Source organism: Urocampus carinirostris, chromosome 5 (genome assembly GCF_059441175.1).
Source record: "Urocampus carinirostris isolate Australia breed hairy pipefish chromosome 5, RoL_Ucar_1.0, whole genome shotgun sequence".
Taxonomy (NCBI): Eukaryota; Metazoa; Chordata; class Actinopteri; order Syngnathiformes; family Syngnathidae; genus Urocampus; species Urocampus carinirostris.
Genome location: NC_142353.1, coordinates 45,873,252 through 45,898,685, shown reverse-complemented (window position 1 = coordinate 45,898,685; position 25,434 = coordinate 45,873,252). Strand labels below are relative to the sequence as shown.

Below are 25,434 nucleotides of genomic sequence, written 5' to 3'. Positions count from 1 at the left end.
CAGGCTTGATCCAGCCCATGGGCCGCATGTTTGACACCCTTGATCAAACATGGCTGTATCGATTAATGATTTTAAATCGATTTTTAAGTTACTTTTTTAAAGGTATCATAGGTGGAGAAATGTGTCATAGCGGAATCCATACCTTAAGTCACTGTTTGTCTGGCATCTTGCTGCTAAAAATGAAGAAAATTTGACCCAAAAAACAAATCAACTACCCAAAGCGTGTCCAAAATATAACAAAAATGATCCTCCCCCCAAAAAACGACAAGAAAGACCAAAAGATGAACACAAAAAATTGACAACTGAATTGAAAACTAAGATTTCACTATGAAGAAAAACATAACCAAATTGAACAAAAAATATTAAGGAAATTACACACACAAGAAAAAGAAAATTAGAAAAGAAAAAAGAAGAAAAACAACAACAACAAGAAAAATACTACCCCAAAAGTGTCCTAAATAGAACAAAAAGACGTAAAAAACGGAAACAAGATGAATTGACTGAAAATGTGCTGAAAGGGACAGTTTGTAAAATGCAGTGCCTCCTAGTGGTACATAAAAACATTGATTTGAATATGAGGCAAACATACATGAACTATCATACCAATGTCCGTCCATTATCTGTACCGCTTATCCTCTTTAGGGTCGCGGGGGTGCCGGAGCCCATCCCAGCTATCTTCGGACAGTGGGCTTGGGACACCCTGAACCGGTTGCCAGCCATTTAGAGGGCACACAGGGACAGACAATTGGCTAGGGACAATTTGGACCGGCCAATTTTGGAGTGTGGGAGGAAACCAGAGTGCCTGGAGGAAACCCACGCAAGCGCGGGGAGAACATGCAAACTCCGCACAGGAAGGTCGGTAGCTGGTTTTGAACCCATGACCTCAGAACACCTGCGCCGCCATTCTGCTTCATACCAATGTCAAGTTTTATAAAAACTATCCCTACCTGGAAAACCTGGCCACGTTTGTCTGGCATCTTGCTGCTACGCCGTTGTATTTGCCACCGGTTTTCGTTCGTATGAGACAGTACAGCGCCATCTAGTGGTCCAACATTACACACTGGGGCATTAAAGGCATTCATGACATGAAAAATAGTTGGCAAAAGATAAAGACACTCCACCGCAGTCACAAACAAAAGACTTTTATTGTTCGACAGCCAAAAAAGAAAGAAAAAGAAATGAAAAGTCTGTCTTGGTTGTTTCGAAAGTTCTTCTTTTGACGGCCATCGGATTTGAGCTACGGCTAAGCCCCGCCCACAAACACGATGAACCAATCACGGCGCGCATAGCAGACTCCGTAGACTCAAACAAGCTCTGCTGGCGCGTCCGTGCAACTGCGTTGCCCTTCGTCAGATTTTGTTCATTTTTTTAGTGTTTTTTTCTGACATTTCATACTTTCAAATGGTCAAACGGTGTCAACGGGGTACCTGCAAATCCGATACAAGATTGGGAGATTTTTTTTTTTTTTTTTACCCGATTTTGCCACATCTAAATCTGCTTTGGACAAAGTTACGCATTGTTGGAATTTAATATACCAAAATGTAGCGTTTAGCAAATTGTTGGAACGAGTTATCTGACTCCATGAACCAAACACCACCGACATTTATCCAACAATTATGCTCGCTCCTTTCTTGAGAGAAAAATGAGCAGGAAAGCCGACTATTTCACACGCTCTGTCTTTCCTTCCCTCCCTCTCCGTCAGCTGAAAGCTTGAAATCTTGGTTTTCTTCAGGGCGGCGTGCGTTGACCCTTCCCTCAAGTGATGCTATGTTTGACAAGAAGGTAACACCGAGAAAACGTCCCACAACAGACTGTTTTGGTGTTTTGGGGTATCGGTATCATTCTGACATGCCAGATGCTTCAAATCAGTTGATTTTCCAAAAATCGAGTTTATTGATCCAAACTTTCAACCACGACAGAATTTCTCTCCCCCTCTTTTCTCACCAGTTCCTTCTTTTCTTAACTAAAAGCTGGTGATGTTCTCGTGTCAACAATGTCCTTTGTTTTTTTATTTGCCGTGTCAATAATGGTGGTTTGTCTAGAATAAAACCACCACGCGTTGTTTGTTTTTTTCTTTCGGATCGCTCAATCATTATCAATATCGATCAGCTACAAAATTAATCAAATTGAAGGTCGCGAGAATTGCTTCCTTCTCGATACTACAGAGACAAAAGGATATTATTTTGGACCGGAACAGAAGACGAATCAAAGGTGCCGTGGCAAATTGGTGCCGTAGTGGTTGGCTTTCCTGTCGAGCTAAACCGCTAACCGGCGCTCGTTAGCTCGCCGACCTAGCCGCGTAGGAGCGCTGCCGACACCCACGGTCCCGGCATCCGATTGGACAGGCAAGTTCTATCTCGTCCGGATCCGCTTCCTGAGGCGCTTAGACGGGCGGCGGGGGGGCGGCTCTTTGAGGCATCAGGGGCTGAGCCGCCGCGACCGGCGGCTTGGGTTTACTGATATGACAAAAACAAATCAAAGGCGAGTTGTGACATGTTGGCTAACGCTCGAAAAAAGCACAGAGGCTAGCAAATATGCTATCTGCTCAGAACAAAGGCATGCCTCACCAGCTAACACACAAAAACACGCTAGTCGTGACGCGTTTGCTTATAATAGTATAAAGAAAAGGTTTGAGGCTAGCGGCTATGCCAATAGCTCAAAAACAAAGGCTTGCCTCACTAGCTGACACGGATAACCATAGAGAGGCGAGTTGTCAAGTTTTGCTAACACTGGAAAGTACAGAGGCTATGCTAGCTGTTCAAAAACAAACGACTCACTTTCTGACTCTCTCAACAAAAATGCTAAATGACTGCCAGTGAATTAGGGGCTAGCTGAGGTGCTGAGAGTCACTTGAGGCAAACACTTGACAAAGCCAGCATAAGTACTCAGCGAATCGTCACACTAACAGTTGCTACTTGCACAGAATAAACATTAAGGTCTTCAATTGAGAATAGGGTTTCAAAGAGCTTTAAACTTCCCGAAACGCTAACTGCTTTGCGGCAGTCGTGCTCGCTTACAGAGGCGGCGGTGGCGGCTTGACGGCGTACGAGGTAGGACTCCGGCTCGTCTGCGGCGCCTGCGGACAAACACGGTTCAAAGGGTCACCCAAGCTATCCGACGTACAAGCGAGCGGTGAGCTTTCGGTTTTACCTGGCACGGCGGAAGCAGTCGATCCTGATGCTGGATGCAAACGACAAGAACAAAAGAAAAATTGCTTTTATTGGTCGCGGAGAGATCATCTCTGACTGGCTACAGAACCCCAGGGCTTTCGTTCCTGCTACAGAAACTTCCCCCGCAGCATCACATCTGCAGACCCGAGAGGCTGACCCTACCCCCAGGAGGCAACCCCTTGTCCTATCGACGATTGGATCACCAGAGACGAGTAAATGTTCTATAGTAATACAAATTCTGACGGCTGAGTTCTCATTTTACGACACTGATTTCTGAACATAAAATGCTTGGTAAAAAACTGACTACTGGCAACCAAATTGTGTTTTTTCTGTCAATCACATCAAATTTGTGCGTGCAATGACCAACGGGCCTGCAAAGGAGGGGCACATGGGGGAAGATCCGGCTCTCCCCTCCCTCTCTACCCACTTGGGTGGAGTCAAGTCACATTGGCTATAAAAGGTGGATGCACCCACCCCTCAGTTCTCTCTTGCTGCCGGACAGGGGATGCCTTAGATTCTCACCCCTGCGATCGTGGTCCAACAGGGGGAGATCATAAGATTGCCCGTAGGACCCAAAATGTTTCCTGCCGCTGGCTGAGACGTCATCCATCAGCTCGGCCGCATTCGAGGTAACTCGTAGACGAAATAAACAACATGCCGTCTGTTTTTTGGGTAGACGTTAGACTTAACAAGCCTCGTCAAGGTAAATTCCGTAAATGATGCCGGTTTTATAGAATCCCGTGTATCTCCAAATAATTACGATGCCATCTCTAATCGTGTGCCGATACTTGCCAGCTGCTTCCAGAATCCCACAGGTCAGGAGGGCCCGAAAAGACTCCTTCAGCTTTAGTACATCCCTTAATGCCGACCACCAACCAACGGGTTTGCCTCCACGGTAGGCCCTGACTACCTAACGACCTCAGCTCCGATAGGCCGCTTCGACAATGTGGGCACAAAGCGTGGTCCCCTCGGACTTAATGTACCCCGCCTCTCACAGGACATGGGTGAAGTTTTGCTCGAGGTGTGAATTAAAACGTTTTCTGATAGGAGATTCTGCTAGACGTTCCCAAAACAGACCCTCAAAACACGCTTAGGTCTGCTGAGTCCGACCGACATCTTCCCCCACCGTTGCGGCCAACTGACTACCAGGTGGTGATCGGTTGACAGCGCCGCCCCTCTCCTCACCCGATTGTTTAAAACCTGGGGCCACCGGTCCAAAATGCGGCCTAGGGTGTCTCGTGCCAGGTGCACGTATGGACACCCTTATGTTGGAACATGGTGTTCGTTATGGACAAGCCGTGTTGAGCACAGAAGTCCAATATCAAACACCTCTCGGGTTTAGATCAGGGGGGTCGTTCCTCCACCCGAAGGCGGAGAAGGCTACCCTCTGGTCTACTGGGTAACCCCAACGTCCAGGCGTCGAGCCGGTGGAGCAACTCATCACAGGCAACTCCAGGTGTACAGAGTCTAAGCTGTGTGTGGAGGTGAGTCTGACTATATCAAGTGAAAACTTCTCACCCTCCCTCACACACCAGCTCAGGCTCCCTCCCCGCCAGAGAGGTGACCTTCCATGTCCCTAAAGCTAGTTTGTGTAGCCACGGATCGGTGCGCCAAGGACCCCGATCCATTTGGCCCCTTCCACAGGTGGTGACCACAAGGGAAGAGGGACCCACATTGTCCCTTCGAGCTGTGCCCGGCCTGACACCCTGCGCAAAGGGCCGGCCATCAGCTGCACGGCAGCAGATCCTACCTCCGGGCCTGGCCCCAGAGAGAGGCCCCAGTAACCTGTGTCAAAGCCGGGAAAATTGTGTTGCAAAGTTATTTTTCTTTGAAGGTGTCTGAGAGCTGCTCTTTGTCTTCTGGACCTGTTTGTCGTGGGGGATTGTACCGAGGGCTTGAAGCCCCTGACAACATAGCTCCAAGAATCACACACACTCCTCCACCAAAATAAGGTCGGAGTTGGATCGCTTCCTTTAGAATACGATGAGAATACACCCAATTAGATTCCAAACCAAGGAAATAGGAGTTCAAGCGCATGGTTTTACAGCAATTAGCGCTAACAGGAGGCTAACATCTTTAGCGGAGTCTTACCGCATCTTTGAAGACGGTGTCGTTGCCACGGGCAACGGGAGGCGGCCGTAACCCGGGAGGCGGCGGTCGTCCCGTCGGAGGCCGCGACCCTCCGACCTCGTGGTTCTCCGCCGCGCCGTCGGGCCTGGCGGGGAAGAGTACGGCGCTTCAGCGTCTGCTCCGATCTCACCCGTCGTCCGCCTACCTGTATGCCTGAGAAGCGGCACGGGGCGCCATGCCCAGGCGCCGCAGCAGCTGCTTCCGGCGCAGGAAGGCGAAAGCGGCCAGTCCGGCCAAAGGGAGCACCAACAGAAAAAAGACCAGCAGGCCGTCTCTCAGAGAATGGTCGTTCTCTGGAGGGAAAAACAAAAACCGTTAGCGAAAGTTTTCGTCACCGACCGGGCGACTCACCGTCCCAAGCGGGCCCGCTGTCCACGCTACCGCCGTAACCCGGCAACTCGCAAAATGGCGGCGCCCAGCCGGCCTCGCAGTGGCAATTTTTGTTGTTGTTGCACACCTAAACACGGAAAAATGAAACAATCATGGGTTGCCCTCCGCCCAGTCTAATCCCGTTGTAAACGATCGACGATCAATGCCGAAAAGGACTTCTATCTTATTCGATTCTATTCTATAAAAAAATAGCATCCGAAGCAGGACCGATCCTATGAAAAATCATGAACGCAGGTCAGAAAATTGTGGGATGCTCTTTGACCTCGGCGGACGTTCTCTTTTTGGACTTTTCAAAGAATCAAGTGCAACTGCACTCCACGACACTAGGGAGCAGCGGCGCTTATTGGTAGCATTTAGTTTACTCCAGTATAAGCATCGAGTGCAAAGTGTAAAGTAGATTTTCAAGCGATCTCATGAAAAAAATAATTAACCTCGATGAGGAGACAGACTCCTGGAGGGGCGAGACGGGGTTTTTTTCTTCCGACGGGGGCCGTGACAGAAAACAATTGAGGAGTGCTGCTTTAAGGCGAGAAAATATTCTGAGGACCTGACAATCCTCGCTGGTGGAAGTTTCAGGTCCAGAAAAACAGGAGGGGAGAAAGCAAGCGAGAGAGAGAAAAAGAAAGAAAGAGAAAAAGATAAAGAGAGAGAAAACACAGAGAAGAAACAGAGACAGAGTAAGAAAGACTATGAGAGAAGAAATGGAGAGAGAGAGAGGAGGGTAAAGAAAGAGAAAGGGAGAGAAGGAGATAGAAAGAGAATGAGAAAGAAATACAGCCCCAGTTGCCTTGTGATCGGTGGTGTGGCTTTGGCGGCATCCAGTGGGCATATTTCGGATTGCAAGTTGTAATTTATTCTCGCGGGCCCGATTCAAACCATTGAAGGGCCTGAACCGGAACACGGCCCGCATCGTTGAGACCCCTGGTCTACGAAAGGACGCGAAATTCCGTGCGACTCACCCCCCGAGCGTGGCACTTATTCTCGGTGTCGCAGTCAAAGTCCAGGACTTTTACGCTCTGGCACTCGAAATCCACGCACACCTGGAAAGGGGGTGGAGTCAGAGGCGTCAGGTGAGCGGAGGGCGGGAGAGGGCAGGAGAGGGCGGGAGAGGGCGGTCGAGGGCGGTCGAGGGCGGTAGTGGGCGGGAGAGGGCGGTCGAGGGCAGGAGAGGGCGGTCCTACCTTGTCCCGCCCGCATTTGGTGCCCGGGTCAACCATGGCGGGGTCGGGGACGTCGGAGCCCAAATTGAAGTCCACGCCGGTGCAGACGGCGCCCCCGATGGTGGTGCTGAGAAGCGCGGGCTGCACCCCGAAGGGCTTGATGTCGGCCACGTTGGCGCATTGCAGCTTGCCGCACAAAGCGTTCCTGTAGGCAGGGGGGGGCGGCGGTCATCAAGCGGGGCGCCCTCCGGTGGCGGGAGGGCGGCGTGGCGCTCACCTGCTCTCGCACTTTTTGTGTCCGTTTCGAAAGCCGCAATTGCCGAAGCGATCGCCTTTGCTGTTCACCTCTTTGAAGCAGATCTCCGGCGCCATCTCCGCCTCTGAGGAGCGGGTTAGCATACGTTAGCGCACGTTAGCATACGTTAGATAATGACGTGATAATGAATCCTGGGTTGAATTTATGTAGGTTTTTAGGCATCAAAGTGCATAAAATGACGTTGGTAATACCGACATAGGTCGTGTCGTTTTTTTCCAATACAGGCCCTCGTAGGGGGCAGCACGGCGGCGCAGTGGTTAGCGCATGTGCGGCAGAGTTCATGTCTTGGGAACCCCCTGCGTTGGTTCAAATCCAGCTCCAGACTTCCTGTGCGGAGTTTGTATGTTCTCCCCGTGCTTGCGTGGGTTTCCTCCGGGCACTCCGGTTTCCCCCCACATTCCAAAAACGTGCAAGTCAGGTTGATTGGCCTAACAAAAATCATCCCTAGGTATGAATGAGCGAGCGAGTCGTCTGTCCCCGTGTGCCCTGCGATTGGCTGGCAACCACTTCAGGGTGTCCCCTGCCCACTGCCGGATGATTGCTGGGATGGGTTCCAGCACCCTTGCGACCCTACTGAGGATAAGCGGTGTAGCTAATGAGATGAGGCCTCGTAGGTTGTCACAGGCTAAGGACTGTGAAAAAAGCTTGCAATTGGCTGAGAGTGGTGTCAATGGAAAGATCGGAGGCCAACGGCCATATTGGGAATGGTCTGACGAGTCTGTTCTGTCTTTGATCTGTGCAGCTCTTTGAGACGCTTTGTGATTAAGGGCCAAACAAACAAACATGACTTAAAAAAGAGTAAGAAAGCGAAACAAATTGATGACAACAAGGATTGTCAAATGATGCAAAAATGCTTTTAGGCGTATTTTTTTGTCTTAGGTGTCGGCACGATGGTGTGTTTCGGGGTCCGTATTTGACACTGTTGGATAAGCAGACCGTGTTTGCGTGTCACGAGTGGAATACGGCAAGACTTTTTGGTGAGTTATATCGACTTGAAGGTTTTGGGGTATGCTGATGTCGATGTTCCCGCGATGAGTAGGTTTTGAGTTTCCGACGATACGCGGCCCGACCCGTCTCGAATGTCGGAAAAAGAAAGCAGCCGTTTCGATTTCGTCGAGAAAACGGGTCGAAGAAAGGAAAGGGGCGACGGGGAAGGAAGGAGGAAGAAGAGGAAAAGGAGGAAAACTCACGTTTGCCGAAGATGCTCTTGCATTGGTCGGCGGCGTTCCGGCATCTCCCGTCGTAGCAGTAAGCCCGCCGGTCGCGGCACGGCTGCCCGTTCTGAAGAAGGGACGGGAGAATTAGGCCGGGGAACGGGACGGGGGCAAAGCTTTCTCGGGCGGGACCTGAACAAAGACGTCGTTCCGGCAAAGGGCGGAAGATCCGTCGCAGAATTCCGGCAGGTCGCATTCGTCGACGCCGGCCCGGCAAACGCTGCCGCCCGGCCGGAACTGAGGGAGACGGCCCGTGAGTCCTTCGCGAACGGAACGGCCCGCCCGGCTTTCGGGCGAACGGCCGGTCGACGGGGAGCCGGCTCCGTTCCGGTTCGTCTCTCTGTCCGGCTCTTTCTTTTCTTTATCATTTATTTCTCTCTCTCCCTCTCAGTTTTCCTTTATTCGACCATCTCTCTCACTCTCCCTCTCTCTATAGCTCTTTCTTTTTTCCCTCTTTTTTCTCTCCAGCCCTCTCTCTTATTCACTCTTTTTCTTCATTCTTTCCAACTCTTTTCTCTCCGTCTCTCTCTCTTTCTTTCTTTTCTCTCTCTCTCTCTCTTTCTTTTTCTCTCTTTCTTTATGCAGTTCTTTTCCTCTCTCTCTTTCTCTTTCTTTTTCTCTCTTTCTCTATGCAGTTCTTTCTCTTTCTCTCTCTCTTTCTCTCTTTCTTTATGCAATTTCCCTTTTTCTCTTTCTCTCTCTCTCTTTCTTTATGCAGTTCTTTCCCTTTTTCTCTTTCTCTCTCTCTCTCTCTTTCTTTATGCAGTTCTTTCCCTCTCTCTCTTTCTCTTTCTTTTTCTCTCTTTCTCAATGCAGTTCTTTCTCTTTCTCTTTACCTATGCAGTTCTTTGTCTTTCTCTTTACTTCTCTTTGGATTGCTCTCTCTCTCTCTTTCTCTCTCGGTCTCTGTCTTTCTGTCTTTCTCTCTCTCTATTTCACTTTGGTTTTCTCGGTCTCTCTCTCTTTCTCTCTCGGTCTCTCTCTCTCTCTCTCTCTCTTTTTCTTGCCAAGCCAAATGAGCCAGTTCTCTAAACAGGCCCACGCTTCCCATCGCGACAAGGGCACCTTGCGGGTAAGATTGGCACGTTGGAGCGTTAGCATACCCGGCACTTGTAGCAGCATTCCCCGTGGGCACATTGGGCGCCCGGCTTCAGTTGACACGTCTTGGCCTGGCAGCAGGGGTCGCTCTCGCACGCCTGAACCAAAAAAGGAAAGCCTTTTTAAACTCGGAGCACAGACGATACAGCATTTTATTGGATTGGCTATGCGCGAGGGACGCTAAAGGGAGAAGCGAAATCGCCATAACGATGGAAATTAAAAATGACAAAGAAAGCTCAATATCGGCCGGTAGCGATCAACCCTCTGGACTATTATGAAAAAAAGGAGGCCATTCACGCTGGGCAATCTTCAAAGGACAAGACAACCCTTGAAAGTTGAAGTTTGAAAATCTGTTTTCATTGAAATCCACCGTTTCCACTTCCCTCTGCATCCACCCGGCACTCCGCCGCGTCAGCTCGAAACACATGACACCAAAGCTCAATCCAATTTCATTTTTCCCGGACATGTCATGAGATGGAACGTCCTGTGTGGAGTTTACATGTTCTTCCTGTGCTTGCGTGGGTTTCCTCCAGGCAGTACGGTTTCTTCCCACATTCCATGCATGTCAGGTGGATTGGCCTAACCGAAATCTCCCTAGATGTGAATGAGCGGGCGAATTATATGTCTCTGTGTGCCCTGCGATTGGGTGGCAACTAGTTGAGGGTGTCCCCTGCCCACTGAAGCCCGAAGATAGCTGGGATGGGCTCCGGCACCCCCGTGACCCTACTGAGGATAAGTGGTGCAGATAATGGAGGGATGGATGTATATCTTTGCATCATGTTATTGAATCCAATGCAAGCAAATGCCACATAGGCATTCAAGTCTAACGTTTTGATATATCATTTCACATTTTAACACTGAACCACAAGAGGGCGCTGGAAGACCATTTTAATATTGGCGGTAAAAACAACGAAAAGGGACTTGATGCCTTTTGCACTCATAGGTAGCAAAAAGAAGCTCGATGGTTGCACTGTAGATAAATGCACCGGTGGTCTCCTGCTTTGCAGTATTTTGAGACATTTTAACTAAAGAGCTTTGCTGGCACCTCGAGTATTTAGGGAAAATGCGACTCCAAATACGCGGTGCGGAGAACGCGAGAGGGGTCGGAGACCTTTTCGTCGCCGCAGTCGCACTCCTCTCCCAGGTCCAGCAGTCCGTTCCCGCAGTAGGGGGCGCTGTAGGCCTCCTCGGCCCTGGGCACGTTGAGCAGGCAGGCGCCGCCGCCGCTCAGCAGCATCCTCTCCAGGTCGTCGGCGCTGCAGCTGCTGAAGTTGCGCGAGCCCCTGCCGGCGTCGCGCGCAAAAGGTCAGCGCCCGGCGCCGGAGCGCCTGCCGCGGCGAGACTCACGTGGCGCTGGAGTTCATGATGCAGGCGGGGGCGGGGCAAGCGCAGGCCCGGCTGTCGTCGTGGTTCATGCCCAGGTTGTGGCCCAGTTCGTGCGCCACGATGGACGAGAAGGCGTAAACGTTGTTGCCGGTAAACTGCGCGCCGGAGGAAAACAATTTGAAAAAATTCGACGATTCCCGAGGCGATCGTCACGGTTGGCATGTAAATGTTGCCCTTTAGCACGAATCGTTAGCATTCGCTCGTTAGCGTCTACTTGTTAAGATGTAGGTGTAAGCATGTAGTTGTTAGCGTGTAGCTTTAGCATGTATTCATTAGCATCTTCTCTTTAGAATCTACCTGTTAGCATCTACCTGTTAGCATCTACCAGTTCGGATGTAGTCATAAGCATGTAGTTGTTAGCATCTTCTCTTTAGCATCTACCTGTTAGGATGTAGTCGTAAGCATGTAGTCGTTAGCGTGTGGCGTTCGCATGTATTCGCTAGCATCTTCTCTTTAGCATCTACCTCATAGCATTTACTTGTTAGGATGTAGTCGTAAGCATGTAGTCGTTAGCGTGTAGCTTTAGCATGTATTCGTTAGCATCTTCCCTTTAGCATCTACCTCTTAGCATCTACTTGTTAGGATGTAGTCGTAAGCATGTAGTCGTTAGCGTGTAGCTTTAGCATGTATTCGTTAGCATCTTCCCTTTAGCATCTACCTCTTAGCATCTACTTGTTAGGATGTAGTCGTAAGCATGTAGTCCTTAGCGTGTAGCTTTAGCATATATTCGTTATCATCCTCTCTTTAGCATCTACTTGTTAGGATGTAGTCGTAAGCATGTAGTCCTTAGCGTGTAGCTTTAGCATATATTCGTTATCATCCTCTCTTTAGCATCTACCTGTTAGGATGTAGTTGTAAGCATGTAGTCATTAGCGTGCAGCCGTTAGCATATTACCTTAGCATGTATTTGTTAGCATCTTTTCTTTCGAATCTACCTGTTAGCATCTGCTTGTTAGAATATAGTCGTAAGCATGTAGTTATTAGCATGTAGCTTTAGCATGTATTCGTTAGCATCTTCTCTTTAGCATCCACCTGTTAGGATGTAGTCGTAAGCATGTAGTCGTTAGCATGTATTTGTTAGCATATTCTCTTTAGCATCCACCTGTTAGGATGTAGTCGTAAGCATGTATTCTTTAGCGTGTAGCTTAAGCATGTATTCGTTAGCATCCTCCCTTTAGCATCTACCTCTTAGCATTTACTAGTTAGGATGTAGTCGTAAACGTGTAGTCCTTAGCGTGTAGCTTTAGCATGTATTCGTTAGCATCCTCTCTTTAGCATCTACTTGTTAGGATGTAGTTGTAAGCATGTAGTCATTAGCGTGCAGTCGTTAGCATATTACCTTAGCATGTATTTGTTAGCATCTTTTCTTTCGAATCTACCTGTTAGCATCTGCTTGTTAGGATGTAGTCGTAAGCATGTAGTCATTACCTTGTAGCTTTAGCATGTATTCGTTAGCATCTTCTCTTTAGCATCTACCTGTTAGCATCTGCTTGTTAGGATGTAGTCGCGAGCATGTAGTCGTTAACGTGTAACTTTAGCAGGTGGCCGTTAGCATCTTCTCTTTAGCATCTACCCGTTAGCATCTGCTTGTTAGGATGTAGTCGTGAGCATGTAGTCGTTAGCGTGTAGTCGTCAGCATGTAGCCTTAGCATCTATTCTTTAGCGTCTTTTCTTTCGCATCTACCTGTTAGCATCTGCTTGTTAGGATATAGTCGTAAGCATGTAGTCGTTAGCATGTACCTGTTAGCATCTACTTGCTACGGAGTCTCCATCAATGAATAAGGACGACCCTTCCTGCCCAATTTTCTCCTTGGTTTTCTTCAACACTACTTGTTAGGATGTAGTCGTTAGCATCTCCCTTTTAGCCTATGCCCGTTAGCATCTCCCTGATAGGATGCGCCTACGAAGGGGCCCGTTCATTCCGGACGGGAGAAATCGGTCGGCACTACGGCTAGTAGGGGCCACTCGGCTCGGGGGCCCGTCGGCAACGCCGTTCCCAAATGCCGTCCCCGAATGGTGGAGGGCGAGCGACCTACCGCGTTGATTCCGCCGCCGTGACTCCGTGAACAGGCGGTGCCCACGTACGCCATGCCCGCCGTCACGCCAAAAACTTTGGTCCTGCACAAACATCAGCAGCAGCATATTTTTGTCCGTGAAATCCATCAACCGGGATTCATTTATTTGAATTCCCATCTTAACAACTGATCACGTTATACGCTATGTTGTTACTATGTTATTCCCAGGTCCAATATTTGAAGATGGGGTTCAATCGACTCAGTCAGGCGCTAAAAAAATCATGTGACTAGAAAATCACAATGACCTAGCGCTGTTTTCAGAACGGGTGCCACCTTGGAGACCCCTGGTGTACAATGACGCCTCATGATGACACCGTTTTGTTACTTCCATTGTGTTCTGCATTCTGATTGGCTAATCTACATTTCATATTTTACAAAAACAAAAAAGGAAGTCACAATAATTTCAAAAATCTTTTGTTCCACTAGCAGAAATATTTTGGTGGTATTATTATTTCAAAATGATTCTCTCATTTTGATCTCCAGTGTATATAGTGCCTGCCACAGTCGTATCCCTCCACATATAGTGTAAGTCCATGCTTCCGAAAAGCCGGCAATGGGATCTTTTCAACATTTCGGGTCGCGATCGGACGGCGCTCACAGTACGAGTTGAGCCGAGTCGTGTCGGCGACGAGGGAGCAGTTCCTTCTCCCGCCACTGGGTGAAACGTCCCAAAACCTCGCCGGCGCTGCCGTCCGTGTCGATCTGGTTCTGTCGGTTCCAGATCTCCAGGCCCACCAGGACCACTCGAACGTTCAGCTGCGTGTAGATCTGACGGCACGGAGCAAGTGTCGGTTTTTCCAAAATAAGACTCTCTTTTCTCCGCGCTCTTCGTTCTGGACAGCGAACCCGGAGGGGGGCCTGGTTGGCCTTTGCCCCCCCCAGGGACTCGGAGCTAAATCCATCACCCTGATCCATCAAAAGTCAAAGCTTGAAAGCCCCTCGATTATGCCTCCCGTTAACGCTTCCGAGAAAATAGGAAGTTTAACTTAGCTTGAAGGTAGAGAGTTAAAGATTCAGAGTGGGTTTAGAGTTGAAGGAGATCTAAAGAGTTAAAGCTTCTCGAGCTCTCGGGTTTTTACACACTTTGAATTAAAAGGTTTAAATGTTACGATTTAAAAATTTCCAGGAGATTAAACTCTCGAGTTAACACTTTAAATAAGCAACTGATCTTAAACTCCCGAGCTTTGACTGCGTGTTTTTTTTTTTTTCAAAAAGCAACTTATAAGGTTTTCCAAAAGTGGTCATTTGGAGAGGACCGGTTTACAGCTCTGAAACCTCTGCACCCGTGTATCGGACATTGTGAAAAGTCGTAAATGTTTGACTCGTCTTTCTCAAATCATTCAATGATTGTACACACTTGCGCGTGATGATCACGCGTAAAGATGGACTCCGGGTTCCGTTTACGCACGTGCGTTTTCGGCTCAGATTTCAATACACCCCGGGAAAATGTCATCAAGTCATGTTGAGAATTTCATTGGCTAACCAATGTGTCAATTATCATTCCAATCGAAGATATTCGGACCTATTGGAGGCAATATCTGTTTTGTCAAACTAATGCGGGCCGCGGGCCGTGAAAATAAAGCCTGCTATTGGCCAAGAAAGGTGTCAATCGAATGGGAGAGGCTAACTACCGCATCGGAAATCATTTTACAAGTCTTAATCGATAGCTTTATAGACTTCGTTACGTTGAAAAAGGAATTCATCGATGAAATCTGACTCTGATGCCGATCACCAGGGGGCGCCGCGTGGATCGTTATCGTGTCCGGGAATCGACCGAGGCGGCGTCGGTCGGGAACGCTAACAGCGAGGCTAACAATTCTTAAGCCACCGCTGCCGAACGTAGCTACAAGTCGCCGCCGACGCCAGATCCGTTACCTGTGAAACGGAAGACATTCGTGACTCTCGCGTTTCAATCGAGACCACGCAGAAGTCAAGGTTACCGGACGCTAACGCGTGGCTAGCCGGCCGCTCTCTAAATCTCTTTCTTACACTGAAAGAAGACGCCCTCCCATTTTGTTGTACCTTTGTATCGCGCCAATAAAGATCATTTATTCAACTGCAGATCTACACTTGTTATTCCTTTGCTTTTATCGTCGCCGAAATCAGGTATGCTTAAGGACCGTACCTCCCAAATTCATTCAATACGTGGACTGTGCAACCAGGGGGGAAAAACACCGGACCGTGTGTACAGTAACATCAAACATGCGTACAGAGCTTCCCAGCCCCCCCCACCTCGCTGGATCCGACCATCTCTGTCTGTCCCTCACCCCCTTCCGGAGAAAAACAAGGCCCGCAACAAGGACAATACAAACATCTTCTTTGTTCTCTTCTATCCTCACTGTAAAATGTGAAGCTGGAGTGCCGCGTCCAATTTCGTTGTCACGATGTTTAACCCATTTTGACAATAAAGGTACATTCTATTCTATTCTATAGTCGTATAGTCTCAGTGGGTGACCGCGTCATCTCTACGATGAAGTCCTCGCATAAAAACTAGCAAGGGAAAGGTGTGAAACACGGAACACGGAGGGTTTTTTTCGATAGGGTGCCGCCCGAGTCCACCTCAATAGATCCCGGTACTCACAATACGGACGGAGTTCATGCCGAGTTAACTAGATTTGGCGAGGACTCGGTGGGTACTCACGCCGTCCACCAAGTTGGCCAAGTCGATCATCTGTCGGCGCACGGCGCTGTCGTTCCTCCGCATGACGTTGTACTGCGGGAAAAAAAAGGCGGCGCGTGATTGGTCGGGGGCCGGCCGGACGCCACCTACGCCTTTCTTACCCTTTCGTGGTCCACCACCAGGAGGAGCTCCACGTAGTGCGTGCGGGGAAGGACCTCTCGCTTGGCCTGCAAAGTCAAACGCGCTGATAGTCCATGGTAATCATAGGTCATCATAGGCGCCGGCGCGAGCCGCAGCCTTTCCAGCGGCTCCTTGTTATACCACCCTTTTTGTGATTTCTTGTTTGAAGTGTCTGCTTCTATCTTCCGTGTTTTTTGTCCCGTTTGACAACTAGTCCTGAAGAATTCTCGTGCCAGCGTGATGAGGGGGCCCTATCGTGGACGCAGACCCTAAGCTAGCGAAGCGCCTAGCGCCGTTATAAGTCTTCAGTACCGTCCGTAATCATGGTACGAAATAAGACCGACGATCTGGTTGTACTGGTGAAAAACATCAAAGCGTACAGGGAGTGCAGTTTGCTGTGTTTTACGGAAACGTGGCTCACGTCTACCGTCCTAACGTGGAGCTACCCGGATTCAGCGCTGCTAAGGCAGACAGAGACACTTTAGCCTGCGGGAAGCGGAGAGGAGGCGGACTCGCTATCTCCGTGAACAGTAGGCGGTGTAACCCTGGACACAAAGATTTCTATCTTCTGCAGGGACATTGAACTTTTGGCCTAGCGTGTGACGTCATCCACTCCGCTATTGCTAAACTACAACACAGCACCCCGAGGCCATCCTGCTAACCTGTTAATAAACAACAAAAGGATACGGCTGGAAGGGTGAATTTCCCTACGGGGATGAATAAACTATCTATCTCTCTAAGGGACTGCATTTTTACAGCGCTTTTTGAGTCACGAGAGAGCTCCCGAAGCGCTTTACGATGTGCTTCGCATTTACCCATTCGCGCACGCACTTACAGACCGTTACAACTCACTTTTCAAGTCACAAAAATAGTGACTTTCCCTGGTAACTCGTTCATTTTACTATAGAGTCATTCAGTTACTAACTCAGTTACGTTTTGAAATAAGTAGTGAGTAACCATAACGAATGACTTTTTTCAAGTCATGTGCAAAACACTGGTTTTGAAATTGCTGCCGCTAAATGTTCTTGCACTTCTTTGCACCATTGTTACAATCCACTATTCTTTTTCATTGCATTTTCATTATTTTAACTTACTAAACGTTACTAAGCGCCATCCGTCCATCATCTGCACCGCTTATCCTCAGTAGGGTCGCGGGGGTGCTGGAGCCCATCTCAGCTGTCTCCGGGCAGGGGACACCCTCAACTGCTTGCTAGCCAGGGCACACAGGGACAGACAATTTGCTCGCTCATTCCCACCTAGGGAGATTTCAGTTAGGCCAATGAACCTGACATGCTTGTTTATGGAATGTGGGAGGAAACCCGAGAAAACTCACGCAAGCTCAGGGAGAACATGCAAACTCCACACAGGAGGTTCGATCTCATGACCTCAGAACTGTGCTGCCCTATATAATAATATATAATAATATATTTCAGATAAATCCATCCATGATCTGCACCGCTTATCCTCAGTAGGGTCGCGGGGGTGCTGGAGCCCATCCCATCTTGTGGCAGAGGACACCCTAAACTGGTTGCCAGCCAGTTGCAGGGCACACAGGGACAGACAACATTTGCCCATTCCCACCTAGGGACAATTTGGACCAGCCAATTCACCTGACATGCATGTTTTTGGAATGTGGGAGGAAACCGGAGGAAACCCCTACACGCCAAGCAGAACATGCAAACTCCGCACAGGAACGTTCGATCTCATGACCTCAGGACTGTGCCTCGGACGCACTAACCTTCCTAAGCACTGTGTTGTCATTATATTTTCGGAGCCTATTCACTGATATCTCGATTCTCTACAAAGCCTCTATATTCTATATTTTAGGTTGGAGCGCCGTGTCTAATCTCATACAATGTTTCACAACTTTGATATCAATGACAATAAAATGAATTCAAATTCCATCTCTTCCTTTTTGGCATTCCGAGTTGGTTGCGTGACTGCCCTCACCCTGAAATGGGAGCGGATTTCGTCTCGTGGGCCGTCTCGTGGCTCGTCTCGTCCGGCATGAGGCGTCCCGCAACCCCGAGGCTGCGACGTGACGTCTCGGAGCCGATAAAGCAGATGTCGCTCGGGGTCCCGGTCCCAGGGCTCCACGGCGTAGCTATCGTCCCGCAGGTGTAGAACGCCTCTGCCGCCCAAAAAGAGAGAGAGAGCGTCTTTTCCCGACTATTGTCGGTCGAACGAGAGCCGTGACGGAGGGCGAGAAGCACCCTAGCGGACGGCGCGTACGAGTTCAAACGCATGTCGATAACGATGTCGATTCAATGCCGTGCCGGGCCAACCGGCAATGTTCTAAGCCTGATTTGGAATTTTTCCATATCCAATTGGATGAAGACAGAAGACGGAGTCCTCACGTATTCCAGGATTTGCAGCAAACCTTTTTTCCAAGGTACGCCGGATGTACTTCCGAACAAATTTTAGTGAAGTACGAGTCCCGTCTAAGATACTCAATATAAAAGGTTACCGTCGCCATTACTTATGACGTCAACATGCTATTTCTATTGCGTGATTCAAAACAGTCGAGAAAGGGGGATACCTGAGAAGACCGTCGCAGACGCTGAGGGCCACCGAGGAGCCTTCCATGCCCTCCACGTGACCTTGATACTGACAGTGATTCTACACAAACAAAACATAACGAGAACAGGGTCAGTACACCCTTTTCAAGGCCAAATTCAAGCACTTTTTCAGGACTTTCACAGACGATTTTTCCATTTCTCCAGGACTACGATAAGAAAACATCCACGGTGTGTCAGAACCAGAACGGAGACAGGACCCACTTGCGTTACGTTTCTCACAAGTTTTATTGAGGGAAGAGAAAGGGTTGCGCCCATGATCCGGTGATTGCCGAACGCGGGAAGCAGGTCGCTCTGAACGCGGAAGTGGGACTTCCGTGGCGAGCGAAGGCGGTGTCGGAAACTGAAAAACGGGTCGGTCGCCGGTCGAGATCAAAAACAAGTCGAAGCCGGGGCACAGACAAACACAGGTGGGAGTCAGGGTCGAAAAAGCTTGCCTAGTGTTAACTGAGGTTGGCAGACAGACTGACAAAAGGAGACAGATAGGAATGGGTTTAAAAAGGGACAGGGAGCCAATCAGAGTCCAAGGTGATTCCCATCAGTAATCACGGTGTCTTTTTCAAACCACAAATATAGCTGACATTTACATTTAGCATTTTTAATCTCACGTGCGCATTTATCAAGACGTACTGATTTGGACTCAATGGCAAACATATTTGTGGATCTGAACAATACGTGTCAAAAAAACAATCTTACCCTCATTGGGTGTTGCGTAAAAATGACAATAACATTGAATTGTAAGAAATCTGTCCCATTATCATTTTTCATGTTTTAATAATAAATGTCCAAAACTGATACATAATCCTTGATGAGACACGCACCCGTCCTTTCGGTTGGACGACGCTATATAGGACAACGTCATACAAACTCAGGCCGGCTGCCGTCAATAAGAAGGGAAGAAGAACTGCGATGGCAAACGGAAGCCACCAGAGAGCAGTGTCGGTGTCAGGTCCTGTTTGTTTGGCCCTGAATCACAAGGAGTCTGGAAGGGCTCTAAAGACGATGACGCCGCCGTCCCCTGATCTCAAAAGCGACATGAGGGCAAGGGAAAACCTCAGCGTGAAGAAAACGGAATCGTACGTTTTCTTCGACAACCACAAACTTACTTTGCGATTTAGAATTGAAAAATTGTGAGGACTGACACGATGGACACTGCGATAAAAGAATGGAGGTGTCAAAACCTCCGAACCAGCACCCGCACGAACCCTGATGCAGAAATACATGAGAGCGAAGTGTAGGCTACCTTAAGATCCGGCGTATCGGCGATCACTCGGCCGTCCTGGCCGTAGGAGAAGACTTTGAAGTCGGCGGGCAGCAGCACGCTGGCGCCGGACAAACAAAGATGGAAGTCAGCTCGACGGCGCCAAAATCTCCGAATCGCTTTTATCGGCGCCTCGCCGCCGCTGTTATTCCGCAACTCACCCGTTTCTCTCCAGACGCAAGACGTGGCGGCGTCCCGACACCTCCAGGGCGTACCGGAGCTAAAATCAAACGCACTCGGGAGGGTTAGCCAATGAAAACGCCCCGCGACGGCGGAGAGGCCCAGTCCGAGCACCTGATGGGGCGGCGAGCCGTCCACGCCCCTCCGAGGCCGGCCCCCGATCGGTCGAGGGACCGTCAGCTGATAGGACGACAGGTGCCGTGTCTGCTCCCAGCCTGCGCCCCAGAAAACGAAGGGAGGATTTTTTAGTATCGCTCTTGTAACTTTTTGTAGTATTTCCGTAGCGTTCCTGTCGAAGCACTTTGAAGTTTTTCGTATGTGTTTTTGCAGTATTATTACAGTAGTCAAGTCATGTGTATTTGTTTGGCCCTTCATCACAAGGAGTCTCAAAGGGCTGCACAGATCAAAGACTATTGCAAACTACAGACCATTATGACACCCTCCCCTCATCTAAAACCTACATGAAGGCAAATAATACACAGATATTGTCAAAATAAAATCTAGGTTATTCATATGCTATAAAATGGAAGTGTGTTTTAAGCTTAGATTGAATTATTTCCACTGAGGTTGCAGATCCAATCTCAGGGGGAAGAGCCTTCCACAGTACCAAGGCCCTCAATGGAAAACACTGTCGGACTTCTTCTTGGCTCTTGGGATCTCCGTTAGACGGGCATTTTCAGAGCCTAGACTCCAGCGTTTTGCTCGTATTTCTGTATCGTAGTATTATTGTAGTATCAGCTGATTAACAAAGAAGCGCTGTGTTAGCTAGGAAAAAGTCATTGGTAAGCGTAGTATTATTTTTGTAGTATTACCGTAGCACTATTCCTGTATTGTAGTATTACGGAGTAATAATTATTTGTAGCATCGCTGTAGTTGTATTCTTTGTAGTAATACTGTAGTATTTCCATAGTAATATTTTGCAGCATTTTTTGTAGTATTCAAAAGTATTGCTGCATTTTTTAAATAGTATTTCTATAGCACTCTTTTTGTATTTTTTCTGTAGTAGTATTCGTAGTACCAAAGTAGCATTTTTTGTTCCATTACTGAAGATCTAGTTTTGCAATATTACTTAAGTTTTTAGCAACAGCGGAGTGGATGACGTCACACGCTAGGCCAAAAGTTCCACGTCCCTGCGGCAGATGAAAATCTTTGTGCCCAGGGTTACACCGCCTCGTGTTTGCGTAGATAGCGAGTCCGCCTCCTCTCCGCTTCCCGCAGGCTTTCTTATCTCTAACAGCGCTGAAGCCGGGTAGCTCCACGTTAGCGTCCGGGATGCTAGACGTGAGCCACGTTTCCGTAAAACACAGCAAAGTGCACTCCCTGTACGCTTTGATGTTTTTCACCAGCACAGCACGTTCGCCGGTCTTATTTGGTAGAGAGTTCACATTTTCCATGATTACGGACGGTACCGAAGGCTTATAACGCCGATAGCTAGCTCCGGCTCTAACACCACGATAAGGCCCCCTCATCACGCTGGCACCAGAATTCTTCAGGGCAAGGATTTGATTTCTCGAATAAATGCATTTTTGTGCATTAAAAGCCATAACCATAGGATAGAAAGTCATTCAAAGTGTCGTTGTCAAACGGGATGAAGATAGAATCAGACACTTAAAACAAGAATTCACAAAAAGAGCTAAATAACACGGAGCTGCTGGAAAGGCTGCCGCTCGCGGCGTAGCCAATGAAGCCAAGATGATTGGCAACACCCCGACGTTGAACTGCAGTACAGTGGCCAACATTCTCCAGCGTTTAAAAAAAAATCAGGATGCAAAGCGTCACATCCGACTGCTATCTAAGAAAGATAGGGGCAAGAGTGCTGTCAACATGGGTGCAGAGATTGAAGAGGTCGGGGGCAGTCTGCAAGTACTCAGACCGTACACTCCAGGAACTTTTACTTAAGGGTGCAGTCACTTTTGTTACCAGGGGTTTAATTACTAATGGCAATAGTTTAAGTTTTCTGTGGGGAAAATACATTTTCACTGCTATCATGGTTTACACAGACTACTTTTCATTGCGTCTAAGACATGCACCTTCATTGTTTTTCAATTAAATGTTATGAAATCTCTGCAGACATTTGAAGGGTGTACTCACTTTGGTAACATACTCTATAAATATAAACATATAGCTGGACAATGGATTTGACCCGGGGAAAACACTGGAATGTTTTGCCTTGGTTGATGCAACAACCCGCCTTTGAGATCCAATTCCCGTATCTTTGAGGGACATTTTATGGATTCTTCGAGGAACAGATTTGAAATGTCGTCCACGACTCTCTCCAGACCGGCGTTTTCCCTGCCGCCTTTAAAACGGCGGTAGTGAGGCCCCATCTGAAGAAGAGTCATTTAGACTAGAGTATTTGGAATAATTACTGTCCAGTGTCCGACCGACTGTTTTTAAGCCAAGTTGGGGTTTTTTCAGCGGCATTCTTTTTTAGAAGAAAACAGCATTTTGAAGAAATTTCCGTCCGGTTTTAGGAGCAACCACAGTACAGTGACTGCCCTTTTAAAAACGTAAACGATATCAGTATTAATATGGATTTTAATAAACACACAGTTCTGGTGCTACTGGATCTCAGTGCTGCCTTTCACACAGTAGATTAACACATTTTATTAAACGGATTTAAAAACCTGGAGGGCATCTCTGGTACTGTTTTAAACTGGTTTTGTTCCCATCTCACGGACTGACATTTCTTTGTAGGTATGGATGCATGTTCCTCCAGAACCCATGAAGTGACATGTGGGGTTCCCCAAGGTTCAACTTTACGCCCACTACCTTTTCATCTTTAAATTCCTCCCCTTTGGGGACGTCATCAGGAGACACGGAGTCCACCTTCACCCAGCTCTACATTACCGTGTCCCCTGATGACACAAGTCCTATTGATCCCCTTTAGAAATGCATTTCAGATCTCAAGTCATGGAGGGCGGAGAACTTCCTCCAGCTCAACCAGGACAAAAGAGAAGTTTTACTCATGAGTCCTGAAAGTCGGAGAGAGAAACCATTACAAAGGATTTTAGACCTTTAGATTATATTTAAAACCTGGGCTTTATCTTAGACTCCGAGCTCAATTTTATTCCACCTGAAGAATTTAGCCAGTTTTCACCCATTTTACTCTCAGGCAAACACTGAGGGGTTGATGCATGCTTCTATATCTTCTGGTTGAGATGATTGTAATGCCCTGCTCTCACAGTCTCTGCAAAAAGAGCATTGCTAGTCTGCAGCTATGACAAAACTCAGCAGCGTGTCGGCTTACCAAAACCCACCAATGGTGAAGCAGCATTCGGCCACTTTGGTCCTCATCAGAGGACATCAGGCTCAAGACCCACATTTTTAATATGGCTTTTAATGGTTCATTTTTATTCAGTTTTGATCGGTTTAACTTCCAATCTTTTGCAGTATCATACTTTACTTTTTCTATATTTTGTTCCACAGTTGTTGCCATTTCCAATTTCATATTTCAGTATTTCTTCGTTTGGGGCTACCACACCGATAGGGTGTTGTTCAATGGCTGAAAATTCTGTTTGGCTGCCATCCCTATCAGTGTGTAGTATAGGTCCCTTTCCTCACACGGTTAGTCTTTGCCTTGCCATAATCCTATTTTATTTTTATTCCTATTTATTTTTATTGTATGTTAACCAATGCGCGTGTCTGTGTACGATGTGTTTCGGAGTGGAGCGGGGATTTTAATGTCTTGGGACCAGGGTTGGGTAGGGTTACTTTAACTTGATTACTTTCGATTACTTTTGGATGACTCCAATACCAAATATGCTAATATAAGACAAAAGAAACTAAATAGGAATCCAATGATGACACACAAAACGTGGTAAGCTTTCTCTCCCGGCTTTGATCTCCGGCAAAACGAACATCAAATGCGACAGAAACAAAATGAAAATCAATCCGAAAGTAATCAAGTTAAAGCATCCCTACCCAACCCTGCTTGGGATACGCAGAATGCTTTTATGCAGCACACAGCACTTTGAGAGGCCGCTTTTTTTCCTGAAAAGTGCTCAACAAATACATTTGATTTGACATATATTTTTAAGATAATTTTCAACATTTGAATTGGACTTGACTCTAAACTTGATGCGTTTTAAAAGTCATCTTTATAAAAAAAAAAAAAGACAGCGTCACTAGCAGCGGTCCACTTCCGTCCAGTCCTCACCTTCGCCGTGTCCACTTCCGGCCGCCATCAGAAGCAGAAAAGAGCAGATTTCTAGCAGCTTGACCCTCGGCGCCATCGCCCTCCTCCTCCTTCTTCTTGCGAGTCCAAAAGACCTGTCAGTCGCCTCCTCCTCCTCCCTTCGGCGGGGCCATTCGAGTCGGAGGCGGCGGTGGTTTGGTCCTGCTGCTCTTAAGTCGTCTGTTCGAATCCGAAGCGAACGTTTTACCCCGCAAAGACTCGCTCCGACGGTTGGGTTTTCCGAAAAAAAAGCCCAAGTTTGCGTCCTGGCCCAGACCGGACCTCCTTGCGGGGTTCCGCTCCGGTTCCTGGAGCGAGAGCGGGTCACGTCGCCTCGACTCGGCCCCGGGCGAAGGTTCGCTCGCCCGGTCAGCTTAACTACGACTAGGCAGGTCCCGAAATGACGTCACCGGCCTCTCATACCGGAAATGCATGCCGCGCCTTCAAATTAAGAAGCACATTCCTGTCTCGACTTAAGGAATCATTTCGATTACAAAAACGAAGAAAAGAACGTTAATAAGAGTCTAAATCGATCATTTTTTCACTTTCAAGGTTTCTCATCCAATCAGCACACACAGTTAAGTGATATTGTCACGTTTGGCTAAAAGCAAGACTTTGAAATGAAATAAAGCCCCCAAAATCAGTTGTCCAACAAGCAGTCAACCAAAAAGGGCGACGTTGTCAAAATAAGCACACGAAAAATTAAGCTGCAGTGTTTAATAGGACCACTTGATGTCGCCAAAGAGGCGCCCTCACAAAGCAAGCTGCATTTTTCTCTCAGTCCCCTCTTCGTTTTTTTTTTTATTTCTCAACCCCTTTCCATTTCTTTGTTTCACCCCCCACTCTTCTCTCATTCGTTTTATCTCTCACCCTTTCTTTATCCATCAGTTTCTTTACTTTTCTTTCACCATCGTGCTCTCAATTTTTATATCTCCCTTCTTTTCTATTGCTTTCCTTCTCTTTATTCGACTGTTGACCCCCGTGAAGAATTTGTTCCTAGTATGTGGGGCCCCAGCTCAAATGAGTTTGACTCTCCTGGAATCCAACATATAACACTTCTGAGGATCCCGAACTGAAAATGTCATTAAGCAGGGGAAAGAAACCTAGGGTAAATAGTCCATGCGCTAGAAACCCTCGATTGAACGGATAAACATTAAAATAACAAAATAGTAAACAGCCAGCATGACTTATGTGTAAAAGATTAAAATCAAATGAATATACATCTAAAGGAAACAGATATTTTGATCTACTTTTGGTTTAATGTGACATGAACTGGTCCAGTTGAGTAGCAGGTGGATGCAAAGGTATATCGCAAACCAAAAACTGATATTAAATCTTCCATTTATGAGGGTAGTCACGCCCTCATAAGATTTACATACTTTAATCGCTTCTGTGTTTGTAATAGTCCTAATAGTTATGAAGACGTTTTGAATTTGCTTCTCCCTTTAGCATCACTGGAAGGCTTGGGACCCATAGCAAACAAATACATGACAATTTTTTT

At 47.7% G+C, this 25,434-nt stretch overlaps 1 protein-coding gene across 1 annotated transcript; it reads right to left on the bottom strand.

The window, feature by feature from the left end:
- Positions 1–1,121: 1,121 nt before the first annotated feature.
- LOC148366518 (disintegrin and metalloproteinase domain-containing protein 9-like) lies at positions 1,122–24,355 on the bottom strand. Its single transcript, XM_088336975.1, has 24 exons — positions 23,916–24,355; positions 19,871–19,971; positions 19,738–19,796; positions 19,559–19,637; positions 18,279–18,358; positions 17,690–17,870; positions 15,721–15,786; positions 15,581–15,652; positions 13,538–13,707; positions 12,901–12,982; positions 10,826–10,959; positions 10,590–10,761; positions 9,484–9,576; positions 8,513–8,617; positions 8,357–8,447; positions 7,128–7,230; positions 6,872–7,055; positions 6,650–6,730; positions 5,652–5,757; positions 5,446–5,593; positions 5,262–5,385; positions 3,151–3,180; positions 3,018–3,076; positions 1,122–2,456 (listed from the first exon to the last, which is right to left on the bottom strand). Exons 1-24 carry the CDS (start codon positions 23,989–23,991, stop codon positions 2,384–2,386), a joined length of 2,469 nt encoding a protein of 822 aa, XP_088193101.1. The 5' UTR covers positions 23,992–24,355; the 3' UTR covers positions 1,122–2,383.
- Positions 24,356–25,434: the final 1,079 nt, after the last annotated feature.